Genomic DNA, 13221 nt, shown 5'->3' with positions numbered 1-13221 from the left:
CTTTTGAGTTCTTATACTAGGGAAACTATATGATATTTATACAGGTGTGTCTGGTTTATTTCACTTATGAGTATATCTTCAAGTGGCATTCACTTCAATGTATAGAACCATTTCTTTAAAATACAGTGTCTTAAGACAGAACTGTTGACACAAACTTAATTACAACTGTTCACTCTTGACTTTTTACTTAGGCTCATGAAAACCCTTAGCCAGACTGTGTCATTAGCTGGAAAGGGTCTCCTCATAGACCTATTTTAGAGTTAGGATTCTCCACTCCCCTCCAAGTGGTGAAGCAACAGCTGCAGATTAGTGAATGTTTCTGCTGACAGTTCCAGCTGATGAATACTATTGAATTTCCCCAGGAGCATCCGTGCTATCTGCCTGACTTCAAGAAAATACACTGGTCTTGGCTGCTAGGTTTTGCCTTACCACACCACAGCTCCCTTCCTCACATCACTTCCTTCCAGTTTTAATGATGTTGTTATTTACATCACCACCCACGTCTTCCAGGGAATAAAGTCCCAGTGGAACACATGTGTTCCTGGTGACGTATTGTGATGGAATTTCACCAAAAGGAGCTCCTGCAACACTGAGCTCAAACTGAGGGAAGGACAAGGGCTGGGGTGGGGGTGGGAGACTGGATGAAGGGGTTTCTCAGAAAGTGAAGCATTTTGTTCTTTTGAGAGGGAGATTCAAAAAAGTCAGAGTGTGGTTTGTTTCACATAATGTTAATGAAGGACCAAGATCCCAGTCTGATTTCTGTCTGCACTTCTAGCTATTTTGATTCCGTTTCCAGATACTTGCGCAGGAGTTGGGCTTCCACGGTGCCATCGCTGTTGCTGTGTGGGAATGGACAGGGGTCTGGCTGTGCACCAGCAGGTTCCCTCTTCTCATCTGGGGACGAGTGTCCTGTGATGCAGGCAGGCAAGGCTGGAAAGGGTCAGGGCTGGTGACCTGGGAGCACCATCGGAGCATGGGATCCAAGTGGGGTGGATGAGGGACAATGTACTTCCTCCTGGTAATGGTACCTGAGCGTTCGAGGTGCTCTGGCCAACAGGCTTGAGCACAGCTGAGTTCTGATGTGGTCTGGGCAAGCTTGTCAGCAGGAGGAGAACAAGGAGGGATCTGGGGAGAATGCGGCCCAGGGACTGTGACTGAGAAGCCAGAACCAGAATTCGACAGCTATGGTGACCAAACCCAAGGTCCAGGCAGGAGATCTGACCGTCTCTCCAGCCTCGAATTTGGTGTGCACCATTCACTCGTTCGATGGCATTTGTGAAGACTAGAGTGTGGGGCACTGAGCTAGGGACTGGGTGTAACAGGAAATACTAGCTACTCGACAACAGGTGTTGGTGCTTTCAGTACCACACAGCAAGTGAGTAATGGTGCTAGGAGACCGGAAGCAGAGCCACACACCTACAGGTGGTTGTGAGGGGGTCCGAGGTTGGACGCGTGACAGAGGGATTCTTACTGTGGGAAAGAGACTGAGAGGCTGCAGATGAGGCAGGGCTGGACAAACAAGGTCTGAGGGAGAAGCGCAGCAAGATGACTGTGCCACAGGCTCAGGTAACTGATTTGTTGCAGCAAGCCCACGGAGCTCTGCAAATGGTGGGGAATTAGACACTTTTGCTCTCTCCCTTGTCCAGCCGCACCACTGTCATCCAATTCTTCATCTCTATCAGATTTTGTTTTCCTGTCTTGAAACTGCTTTTCCTTTAGCATGCCCAGGCTGGGCAGCTTTATTACCTTTGCCTTTTTCCTTTAAATCTGCTACCTTTTGATTTCCATTTGTTTAGGGATTCTTGTTGACCCTCTGTGATTTTTTTTCAGAGCTTCTTTTTGCATTTCTCCCAGTACTTCCCATGTCACTCATTTTCCTTAATTGTAGTCTGTCGTTACTTGCAGCTTTGGCTCTATCCAAGGCTCCCTTGGCTTTTTATTTAAATAGAATTATTCTCTCTTTTGCTCTGCTGACAAAGCCTATTTTATTTCTCCATGATTTGAGAAAATAATGTGCAAATCTCCACAGGTATGATCATTTAAGTCACCTGAAAACTTCAGCAAGCATCTAATCTTCTAAATATTTCATTTCAGCATCTTCTGCTAACTTCTGCTTTTCTCCTTGCTTTTGTTTAGTTTACACTTTACTTTGCCTTCTTCATTTTTCTTCACAAAATAATCTCCTTTAAAAAAGTATTACCAAGTCTGTTTTTATACTCCTGGCCTAGAGTTCCTACAAATTTCTTACCAGATTCAGGGCTATCAAACACAGCAAATGTCAGTCCTTTAAATTCTTTGTGCAAGTTCTTCTCATCTGAACATTTAGTGCTGGACCTTTGTCTTCTAGCCACTCTTGCTGTTGTCCAGGGTTGCCTCGTTGGGAAGCCTTCAATAGAAACAGGCCTGTTTTTTTTTTTTACATCACTTTGTGCTCACCAGTCTCGCAGGGAAGGGTTTGTTTGCAGGTCTGCCGATTTTAGTTCCACTGGTTTCCGCGAGTTCTGCCTCAGCCTTGCTGCGCCTCCATTGTCACCCTGAAGTGTGAGGTCCCGCGGCTGAGCTGCTGGCATTTCCTCATTATTTCCAAGGGTACTGAGCTGAGCCTTCATCCAGTGTGATCTGTTCCTTTAAAGATGTGTCCCTGACAAACTGAAGTCTCCAAAATACTCAGCTTGATGAGGCCGGGCAGCCGCACGCCGGCAGCAGCGCAGCTCTCACCCTGCGAAGGAAACCGCGCCGCTTCCGCCCTGAAAAGCGAACGAGCTGAATACGGGCAACGCTTTTGAGAATACACCGCTTCCTTTTCCTCCTATTGTTTTCAATTCTTGCCCGCTGCCTTCTAAAAATTTGGCAGGACTGGAGACTTATTTATTTATTTACTTACTTATTTCGGGGACTTATTATTATTATTATTATTATTATTTTTTTTTTTTTTGAAGAGCCAGCATACTCTTTCCCCAGCTTCTTGGCAGGCCTTCCTGGGAGGGAACCTGCTGGATTAGAACTGATGGGGTGGGGGGAGGCCTCAGCCTCAGCGCCGATGTAGGGCAGCCTGATGGCGATTGACTGCGCTGTGAAGGCGGAAGCGTAGCCGGGTTCCAGGGGCGCCCCGCGGCCCGGAGCAACAGGGCCCTGCTTTGGCCGCTCCCGTGTGCAGTTGCCCGGTGCCTCAGGCTAAACTGAGCTGCTCACATGCAACTGTTAGGCCATCTGCTCAATCCAGGAATTACTCTGGAAAAAAATTGTTTTAGGATAACATTTGTAGGTACCAGGAGATGCTGAAGTCTCAGCCCAGTCCCTCTTATGAGAGGCGTCTCCTGCAAGACCCAGCGGGCACATTGTGCGGCTCTGAGTGAAGCTTTGCAAGGCCGACCGGTGCAAAGCTTGCGTTAAGCACGTGTAGCCCTGTGGGCCGCTCTGCCCATCCTGCAGTTCCGGGTCTCAGCATCGCTGCGACGACCGGAGGCGCTTATGGCTTCAGGGTCCTTTCAAGTGCTCTTCTTACACTGAACACAAGCAGACGTGGATACTTGTCTCATACCCACAGGTGAGAAGGAGGGAGCCCAGGTTTATATTATTGTCCTAAGTACAGAGTCTGAGTAATGGCAACAGCTGTACTCCAACTTCTACTTACTGATAGCCGGATGGAGTACAAGGTTCCTTGTCTGTGGTTTTGCCTTCTGTGATTTCAGACCCCTGAGGTCAACTGGGTCTAGCAACATTAAATCCATAAGTGAGCAATTCATAAGTTGTAACTTGTGTGCTCTTCTGAGAAGTGTGATGAAATCTTGAACCATCTAGCTCAGTCCTGTGGAGATGTGAGTCACCCTTTGTCCTTTGTATCCAAGCAGCACAGGCATTCTGCCCACCAGTTACTTAGTACCCATCTCGGCCACCAGCTCCACTGGCCTGAAGTCCAGGGCTTGGGTTTAAATGAACCTGTAATTGCCTTTACAGTGTAAGAGTAGGGATGCAGGTTTATGTAATTAAGAAGAAGAGAGAGAACAAATTTGCATAGCTTTATTACAGTCTATTGTTATAATTGCTTTTTATTATTTTTTTGCTGCTTATCTTTTATTGTGATTGATTTAAAATTAGACTTTATCATAGCTATGTGTAGAAAACAAGCATAGTATCTATAGGTTTAGGTGCTGTCAGCAGTTCCATGTGTCCAGTGGGGGTGCTGGATCTTATCCTCCCTAAAGTAAAGGGTTGGCTGCACTGAGACTGCAAGTGAGCCTGGGCGTGGTTGCGCATCTCTGTAATCCAGCGTTTGGGAGGCTGAAAGCAGGAGGATCACTATGAGTCTGATCTGTGTAGTGAGACCTTGTAGACCTTTTTATGTACTACTAAATACATAAACTCCCCCACAAAATAAAGGGTCTACATTAATTTTGCCAGCAATGTGAGGTCCTCACATAGTCCATTTTTCAAGCAGCTTGTTGTACAATATTCTCATGCCCTGGCTTCTTGTCATCACTCACAGGTTCAGGAGACTTGAGGCAGCTCTGTTTCCCCACCCCTTCTCCCTGGGTTCAGGCCTCCTATGTGGATGTCTTATTCCCCTCCCCACCTCAAGGCCCTTCTCAATTAGGAAGCTTTCCCTGCATTTCTGGTTTATCCTGATCTCATCTTTCAGGGCCTGGGGATGTAACGCAGTGGCACAGTGCCCACTTCACAAGCTCAAGGTCCTGAGTTTGGTCCCTGATACAAAAAAAAAAGTCATCTCTCCTTTCTGAACCCTCTTTCTGCTTGTGCTGCCTCAGCCAGTCTCGGAGCATCCTCCAGTAGCAATATGAATGAATGCTACACAAATCAATTATTTGGCCTATATGTTTGGCAAATGACTCTACTTGATTTTGTATTTTTTTTTGAGTTTGCTCAGAAGCTCTTGAAGGAAGGGCTCTTCTAAGTTTCCTACAGCCAGAACAATGGCTAAATTAATGTCCAATGAATATTGGAGTCACTTGAACTGTTTATTCTGGGAGCGGTTGAGGACTAAGTGTTTTATCATTTTCATTTATTTATTTTATGGTATTGGGGATTGAACTCAAGGACATTGTGCATGCTAGGCAAATGTTCTACCACTGAGCTACATGCCCAGTCCTTTTAAATTTTATTTTGAGATAAGATCTCTCCAAATTGCCCAGGCTGGCCTCAAACTTTCTATCCTCCTGCCTCAGCCTCCTGCATAGCTGGAATTATAGGCATATATCATTGCACTTACCCTAGGTATTTTATTTCATTTTTAAAAATTGCCCTAGGTATTTTAGAATATGATAAATTTCCACCAAGCTTACTCCCAAAATACAGACAGAAAGGAGGGAGGGAGAGAGAGCGAGAGCGAGAGCAAGAGAGAGAGAGAGAGAGAGAGAGAGAGAGATTTCATTAAAATTTTTAACTGTTCTATTTTTAATATTTATTGGTTCTTAGCCTTAATATTTTCATGAAGTAAATAAAAGCTAGACTCATTCTGTTAGTGGAAAGGGGCAGGCTTGGGGCTTAGTCTTCCTGGCCAGTGCCATTCTTGGAAAATTTATCTTACATTTATCCTTTCTCATAATAAACTCAAAGCAGCAGGCCATGTTGTCACCAGCCACACGTGTACACAGGTAGATACTAACCTAACACTCCAAAGCACAGATCTCAGAAAAAGAGCATATGGTCCAGTTCAGTCTGTGGCTATATTTGTAGTTTTCTCTACAGCGATTTCAAATTGTCCTGCCTTTTTAAAAAAATTATTTTAAAGAGAAAAAAGATAAAATAGCAATGAGACAGTTTTAAAACAGGTTAGTAGGATGGTTACAATAATTAATGCATTGAATATTGTTGTCTTCATAGTAGTTATTCAGAGGACAAGATACAGACATGATATCTTATCTGAACAATATTAGTACAACCTTTCTTCTCATTGAACTAAGAGAAAGGAGCTTTATATCTATCCTAACTATCTTCTATCTTGTGTATACATACATACATACATACATACATACATATATATATTTTTTTTCACAACAAAATAGTCCTTTACTTATATCCTCCTTTTTTATTCTGTTTTGTTTTGTCAGAGATGGGTATTCCATTGCAGTTAGAGAAGCTGTATTTGGAGAAGTATTTAAAGGACCTTTTCATACTTGAAGCCAGACCAAAAATAGGTACTTGAATTTAGCAAAGTAACCCAATATAGACCAATAGTCCATAATTGTAGTGTTATCAGCAAAGCTGGCAATTGTCCGAAGTTGTTGACTTGAGCCTTTTACAGCTCAGCATATTCATATAGCTTTACTTTTTATTCCTCGTGGTTACACTTTTCTGCTGGATGGTGAAGACTAACTCTATATGCTGATATCTGTGAACTAAGCAACTACATAGTGATGTATAATACTAAAACCATGCTTGAAATACCTGTCATTTTGGTATTCTCAATGCATACTGCTCCTAATTCATATCAATTGTTGCTATACTCTGTTTAAAGTAAACGTTTGAGGCCTGTCTGTCCGACCTTCGGCAAAGACCATGGTCTCTTGGGCCAACGTCGCTGGGCTGTCAGCCTGGGCCTTGCAGCCACACTGGATGCAAGTCCAAAATACAGCAACTTTGAAAGACATTACCAGGCGACTAAAGTCAATTAAAAACATCCAGAAAATTACCCAGTCTATGAAAGTGGTAGCAGCAGCAAAATATGCCCAAGCCGAGAGGGAGCTGAATGCGGCTCACATTCATGGAAGAGGATCTTTTGTGCTGTGTGAAAAAGCTGGTATTAAGGTCCCTGAGGACAAAAAGAAGCGCCTTCTCATCGGTGTGTCCTCGGAGCGAGGGCTTTACAGTGCTGTTCATTCCTCAGTCGCTAACCAGATAAAGAATGAGGTGGCCACACTAGCGGCAGCTGGAGAAGAGGTTATGCTAGCTGGAATTAGGGATGAAATTAAGGGCATACTTTCCAGGACGCATTCTGACCAGTTTTTGGTGACCTTCAAGGATGTGGGAAGAAAGCCCACTACTTTTGGAGATGCATCCATCATTGCTCTAGAATTATTCAGTTTTGGATATGAGTTTGATGAGGGCTCTGCCATCTTTCATCAATTCAGGTCTGTTATCTGCTATAAAAGAGAAGGAAAACCCATCTTTTCTCTTCATACCATTGCAAACACTGAGAGCATAAGCATCTGTGATGACATTGGTGCTGATGTGCTGCAGAATGACCCAGAGTACAGTCCGGCCAATATCCTCTGCTACCCCCTGAAGGAATCCACCACCAGCAGCGAGCAAAGCGCCAGGACGATGGCGATGGACAACGCCAGCAGGAACGCTTCCGAGATGATTGATAATCGACTCCGACATTCAATCGCACGCGCCAAGCCGTCATTACCAAAGAGTTGACTGAAATCATCTCTGGTGCAGCAGCTCTGGATTAATGAAAACCGAGTTCCACCCTCAGACAAGAGGTCTGAGGAAAATTCAGCAAGCTGATTTTGGTCAGAGCTTACTACTGTCTTTGTCAGAAGAAATGTGATCCATTGTTTGAGTGACTAAAGACAGAAAGATGTTTATAAATTACCTTACAATAAAAAATTTACAATAAAAAATAAAGTAAATGTTTGTAGAAAAAAAAAAGGTAATAAAAGTAAATGAGAGACAAGAAAAACAAAATGTCATAGGATTGTCCTGCCCTCCCATTCTTAAGTGATTGCTCCCACAGGCACAAGGATGCAAATACCGTGCTGGTGCTTGCAGGGGTCTTCAGGGGCACAGAGGAGCTCTGTGGCTCTAGGCAGGAGGCCATCAGAGTGGCCCAGACCTGGGAGGTTTTCCAGGGCCTTCTCTGCACTGGTCTCCAGGCCCTTCAGCCCCTGATTCCTACACAGCAGGAGCTACAGGAGTGTGGCACTTAGCTTGAACTTGATGAAGTCTCCTGGTCACCAGCACCTTCACACTTGGAATAAGGAATATTTTTTTTCCTCTGGAAAATTCACAGTAAGGAGGGAAGCACCTGCCTGCGTGACTTTTCCATCATTTTTCTTTGAATGTGTTGTGAACTTAGTGCTGCCATTGTAATTAAGAACTTTTTTATTACTTTAATTAAGGTCTTTTTATTAATTTTAATGAGAAAGAAATAGCAATGAGACAGTTTCAAAACAGGTTGGTAGGACAGTTACAATCATTAACACATCACCTATTGTGGTCTCCATAGCAGCTATTCAGAGGACAAGATGCAGACGTGATACTGTGTCTGAACACCATTAGTACAAATCTTCTCATTGATACTTTTCCATTACTAATGAAGTTTTCCATTTAAAAACTTGTTGAATATTTAGTAAATTTTCATGTGTATTTGGCTTTTATTATTCATTTATTTGACACACTTTTAAAGACCTACAATGCTATTGTCTCATAAGTAGGCACTTTGGGGTAATCAGAGCAGAAAATTTCTCCTCAGAGATTATTCATAAAGAGCGTCCCCCCCTGAAAATCCCAAAGCATGATCTCCTCAAATTTAGCTAGTGTGGGAGAAGCCAGAGCTGAGATTCCTTTCCAGAGCTCACCGCCCTCCCAAGCTCACACAATCTTCCCACCAGAGTATGGACCTTAATTAGAAAAGTAGGAAAATATTGAAATAGGCAGTGAGAAAAGAAAAAAGTATTGCTAAGAAGCTTTGAGATTTGGAAAGATTGAAAGATTTTCTTTCAGTCTTTATGGGGCATAAGATGGGCTTTTAGAAGTAAGATTTATGGCATACTGTACATTATGTCTCTGTGGCCAATATATGTGTTATGGAGATAATTTGATACTTTTAGTTCTTTAAATATTTCTTCTTAAATAAATCCATTCAGCCTATTAACCATAGTTAATGTTTTTCCACTGGTCTGTGCATGTCATAGCAAAAGACCAATGTAGATTAATGGGGAAGGAAGAAAAATGAATGCCTTCATGAATTAATCTCTGTTCTTACTTTAGACAAGTTAATTTTTCTTAAATTATCAGGTTCCGTCTTAATCATAGGCCATTTGTGGTTATCAAGACATACATGTTGGTGTGTTTGGCCATCATAGTCTTACATTTCATACCAAAACTCAAGTTCAAATAGTCTTATTATATCCTATCACAAAATGTTCAACATGGAAATCAAAAATTTAAAAAATGAGTAATTCTGAGATTATAAAAGAGTTCTTTTAATTCATATTGAAGTAAGACTTGAGAAGGACAATTCTATTAAAACACATTTTAAAATTTAAATATAAATAAAATTTAAAATATAAATTTTAAAATATATTTTAAATTAAAAAATATTTTTATTAAGAGAATGATTCATTTCCAGGGAAATAACAGAAATTAGGGCAATTTAGTTTGGTTTAGCAATTCAAATTTCACTCTTAAAACAGTCACAAAAAATAAAACTCCACCCAAGATTACCTTTTATCTTATAAACCCAGAGGGTGAAGGGATTATTCTACAGCCTCTCTAGATTCTCTAATACTATGACTAGTACTGTGAAGATAGTTTAGATTTTATAAACTTTTTTCACTGTAACAGTTTAAAGCAACTTTGTGTTCAGTATTGCTTTACCACTTCATTTTTTCTCTTCCACATTGATGACATATAAAAATAATTTGTACATTAAAATGATTTTAAATTACCTTAATAAATTCTCCTTATGAAACATTATAACTTTACAGAGTCTACTGAAGCGAGTACCTGTTGCTTATGGCCCTCTCCCATTCCTCTCGTGGTGCTCTCTGTAGAAGCTGTCACCCCTAATCACGCAGTGTGCATGCTTGAGACTCTTCTGTAGTATGGCCTCCAGAAAGGCTAGATGTGTGTATGTGCTGTAAAGTAAGTAAAAATTATATTATTTCACTTAACAATACGGCTTAGACAATTTTTCATCTCATTACAAATATGTTCACTTTTTTTTTTAAAGGAAATTGCAGCATAACAGGTTCATTCCCAAGGGCAGCAGCAGGAAGAGCTGAGCACAGCAGCCAGACCCAAGCCAGGCACAGCTGGATAAATCCAAACTTTGTCGATCTGCACCTGAACTTCAGTACATGCTAAGGTTATAACTACAACGAAGATCTACAACAAAGTTCAGAAGACAGTGCTACACAAAATGATGAGAAGGAACAAAATGCAACCTCAGAACCCAAGCCCACCCATAACAAGTGCAGAGGACACTAACACAGAACAAATTGGGAATCACACAGCTGAAAGCAATGAATCAATGGCTTCTGAAATTAAAAAAAAAAAAAGCTGCAGAAAGGTATAGAGTAACTCAGATTGGAAATAAAAAAGAAATCCCTGAATTAATAACATCTGCAGTAAAGTATCAAATGCAGAAACATATGGAGGAAACTCAATGCCCATCCAGAACAAGTGCAGAGGACACTAGCTCGGGTCAAATGCATGAATTAATAGCATCGATAGTAAATAAGCAACAGCAGAAAGTTATAGAGGAACTCAGAGCGCAATTCTTTTCTGAAATAAAAAAAGAATTCTCAGAATTCATAGCATCTGAAGTAAAGAAACAACTACAGAAACATAGGGAGGAAACCCTATCTGAAAAAAACACTGCAGTAAAAGAGTTTATAACTGCTTCTAAAGAAGACATTGATAAAAAAGGTAGAGGAGATTAGAAAAATTTAAGTCTCTACAGAATATGGAGAAAAAAATTAAGAAAATAAAATATATTTTAAAAATATGGGTAAACAATTACATATTTTTACCAAATTTAGAAATCTAACCATATACAGCTTTATAGAAGGACAGTCCTGTGACATTTTTTGTTCTTGTCTCATTTTTTTCATTTATTACCCTTTTTCAAAAAACATTTACTTGAGAGACAGTATGGTAATAATTGGTATGTCATGACAAGTAGTATATATTTAGAAGACCAGAATGATAGGCATTCTAACTATGACCCTTCTATTACACATTGCTATCTTCAGTGCAGTTGCTTATTTCACAGGTATCAGCATGTATAGTTAGTCAGGGTGAGAATTCTACCAATTAACTGCTAGTTTTGAAAACCTGCTGATGTTTCTCAGGATCATTGCCTTACCCATCTTGTGCGTATAAATGTATGGCATTGCCTCTGTCATTTCTCCCAGCTTTTCTCCTTGCCCTCTCCTCATCCAATCCTCAAGTTCTCACTTTCCTTTCAATTGTGTTATACCTTTCTATTTGTATTTCTTCTTTTGAGTTCTTATACTAGGGAGACTATACAATATTTACAGATGTGGGTCAGGTTTATTTCACTTATGAGTATATCTTCAAGTGGCATCCACGTAAATATAAATGCTTCAAGTTTATCTTCTATATGGCTGAGTAATAATACTCCATTGTATAAAAATATGACATCTTTTTCATCCATTCTTCAGGTGATAGGCATCTTGATTGTTTCCAAGATTTGGCTATCACAAATTATGCTGCTATAAACATACATACATATATATCACAATGATATGATGTTTTCAGCTCCTCCAGGAAAATTCCCAGTAGGGGGATAGCTGGCTTGAATAGGATTTCCAGTCCTAGGTTTTTAAAGAGTCTCCACACTGATTTCCATAATGGTTGCATTAGTCTACATTCCTACCAGCAGTGGAGAAGGGTTCCTTTTTCCCCACAGCCTCTCCAATGTTTGATGATAGTTGATTTCTTTATGATAGCCATTCTTTCTGGGGTGAGATGATATCTCAGTGTTGTTTTAATTTGCATTTCATTGATGGCTAGTGATGTGGAACATTTTTTTCATATATTTATTCTCTTCTTTAATTTCGTCCTTTGAGAAGTGTATGTTCATCTCAGATGCCCATTTTTGGATTGGGTCTTTAAATTTTGGGGCCCTAATGTTTTTTAGTTCTTTATAAATTCTAGAGAGCAGACCTTTGTCTGCTGTTTGTCAGTCAAGATTTTTTGGAAATTTGTGGGTTGTCTTTTCACTTGTTGGTAATTTCTTTTGATGTGCAAAAACTTCCTAATAAGAGGAGGTCCCAGTTGTTAATTCTTTCAAGAATTACCCATGCAATTTGATTTTTGTTCATGAACTCTTTGCCTACCCCTATGTCTTCAAGAGTTTCTCCTCCAGGAGTTTACTGTTTCTGTTTTAATGTTTAGATCTTTAAGCCATTTTGATATTAGCTTAGTGTATGCCTATCACCTGATAGACCTGGGTCAAGTTTTAGTTTTTGGCATGTAGAGAGCCAAATTTTCTAGCACCATTTGTTAAAGAAGCTATCTTTCTTCCAGTAAGCATGTTTGGCCCCTTTGTCGAAGATCAGGTGACTGAATATGTTCGTAGAGGCCTCTGCATCTTCTAATCTATTCCACTGATCCTCAGGTCGATTTTGTTGCCAGTACCATGCTGATTTTATCACAGTAGACTTGTAGTATAATTTCAAGTCAGGAATTGTAATGCCTCCTACTTTGTCTTTGTTGCCCAAGATTGCCTTTGCTATTCTAGATCTTTTCTGGTTCCAAATAAATTTTAGGAATGATTTCTCTAGGTCTGTAAGGTATGTTAGTGGTAGTTTGATAGGGATTACATTAAATCTGTACAGCAATTTTGGGAGTATGGCCATCTTCACGATGTTGGTTCTTCCTAAACAGGAGCATGGAATATCTTTCCATTGTCTGAAATCCTCTATGATCTCTTTTTTAAGAGTACTGTAATTTTCCTTGAAAAGATCTTTGACTTCTTTAGTTAGGTTAATTCCAAGGTATTTCGTTTTCCTTGGTGCTATTGTAAAAGGTATTGTTTCTATAATTTCCCTCTCAGTGTGTTTGTTATCTGTGTAGAGAAATGTTATTGACTTTTGGGTATTGACTTTGTATACTGCTATGCTATTGAATTTGTGTATCAATTCTAGTAGCTTCTTGGTGGAGTTTTTTGGTTCTTCCAAGTAAAGTATCATGTCATCTGTAAATAATGATGATTTAACTTCTTCTTTACCTATTCTTATTCTTTTATTTCCTCTCTCTTGTCTAATGGCTCTAACTAATGACTCCAGAACTATATTGAATAGGCGGGGTGATAGAGGACATCCTTGTCTTGTACCAGATCTGAGAGTAAAAGGTTTCAGTTTCTCCCCATTTAGAATTATGTTAGCTTTTGGGTTGTCATAGATGGCTTTTATCAGATTGAAGCAGAGGCCATCTATTCCAATTTTCTGTAGGACTTTGAACATGAATGAGTGTTGGACTTTGTCAAAAGCCTTTTCTGCATCA

General features: G+C 40.4%; 2 protein-coding genes and 1 pseudogene across 4 annotated transcripts in view; 2 read left to right on the top strand and 1 right to left on the bottom strand.

Moving 5' to 3' along the window:
- The window catches only part of LOC101591928, a 24340-nt pseudogene extending 17822 nt beyond the window's left edge, over positions 1–6518 (bottom strand).
- LOC101565111 (ATP synthase subunit gamma, mitochondrial-like) overlaps positions 1–7529 on the top strand; it is a 19526-nt gene extending 11997 nt beyond the window's left edge. The window contains exon 2 of the mRNA XM_012515397.2: positions 6476–7529. Within this exon, the coding sequence (XP_012370851.1) occupies positions 6517–7380 (864 nt within the window). The 5' untranslated portion in view covers positions 6476–6516 and the 3' untranslated portion in view covers positions 7381–7529. The remainder of the gene's footprint in view (positions 1–6475) is intronic.
- Positions 1–13221, top strand: part of Filip1 (filamin A interacting protein 1) — a 248756-nt gene that overhangs the window by 49811 nt on the left and 185724 nt on the right. The gene's annotated exons all lie outside the window — the stretch shown is intronic.

The sequence above is a fragment of the Octodon degus genome, unplaced genomic scaffold (genome assembly GCF_000260255.1).
Source record: "Octodon degus isolate 3935 unplaced genomic scaffold, OctDeg1.0 scaffold00061, whole genome shotgun sequence".
NCBI lineage: Eukaryota > Metazoa > Chordata > Mammalia > Rodentia > Octodontidae > Octodon > Octodon degus.
Note: the sequence above shows the minus strand (reverse complement) of the source record. Positions and strands in the feature narration are given on the sequence as shown.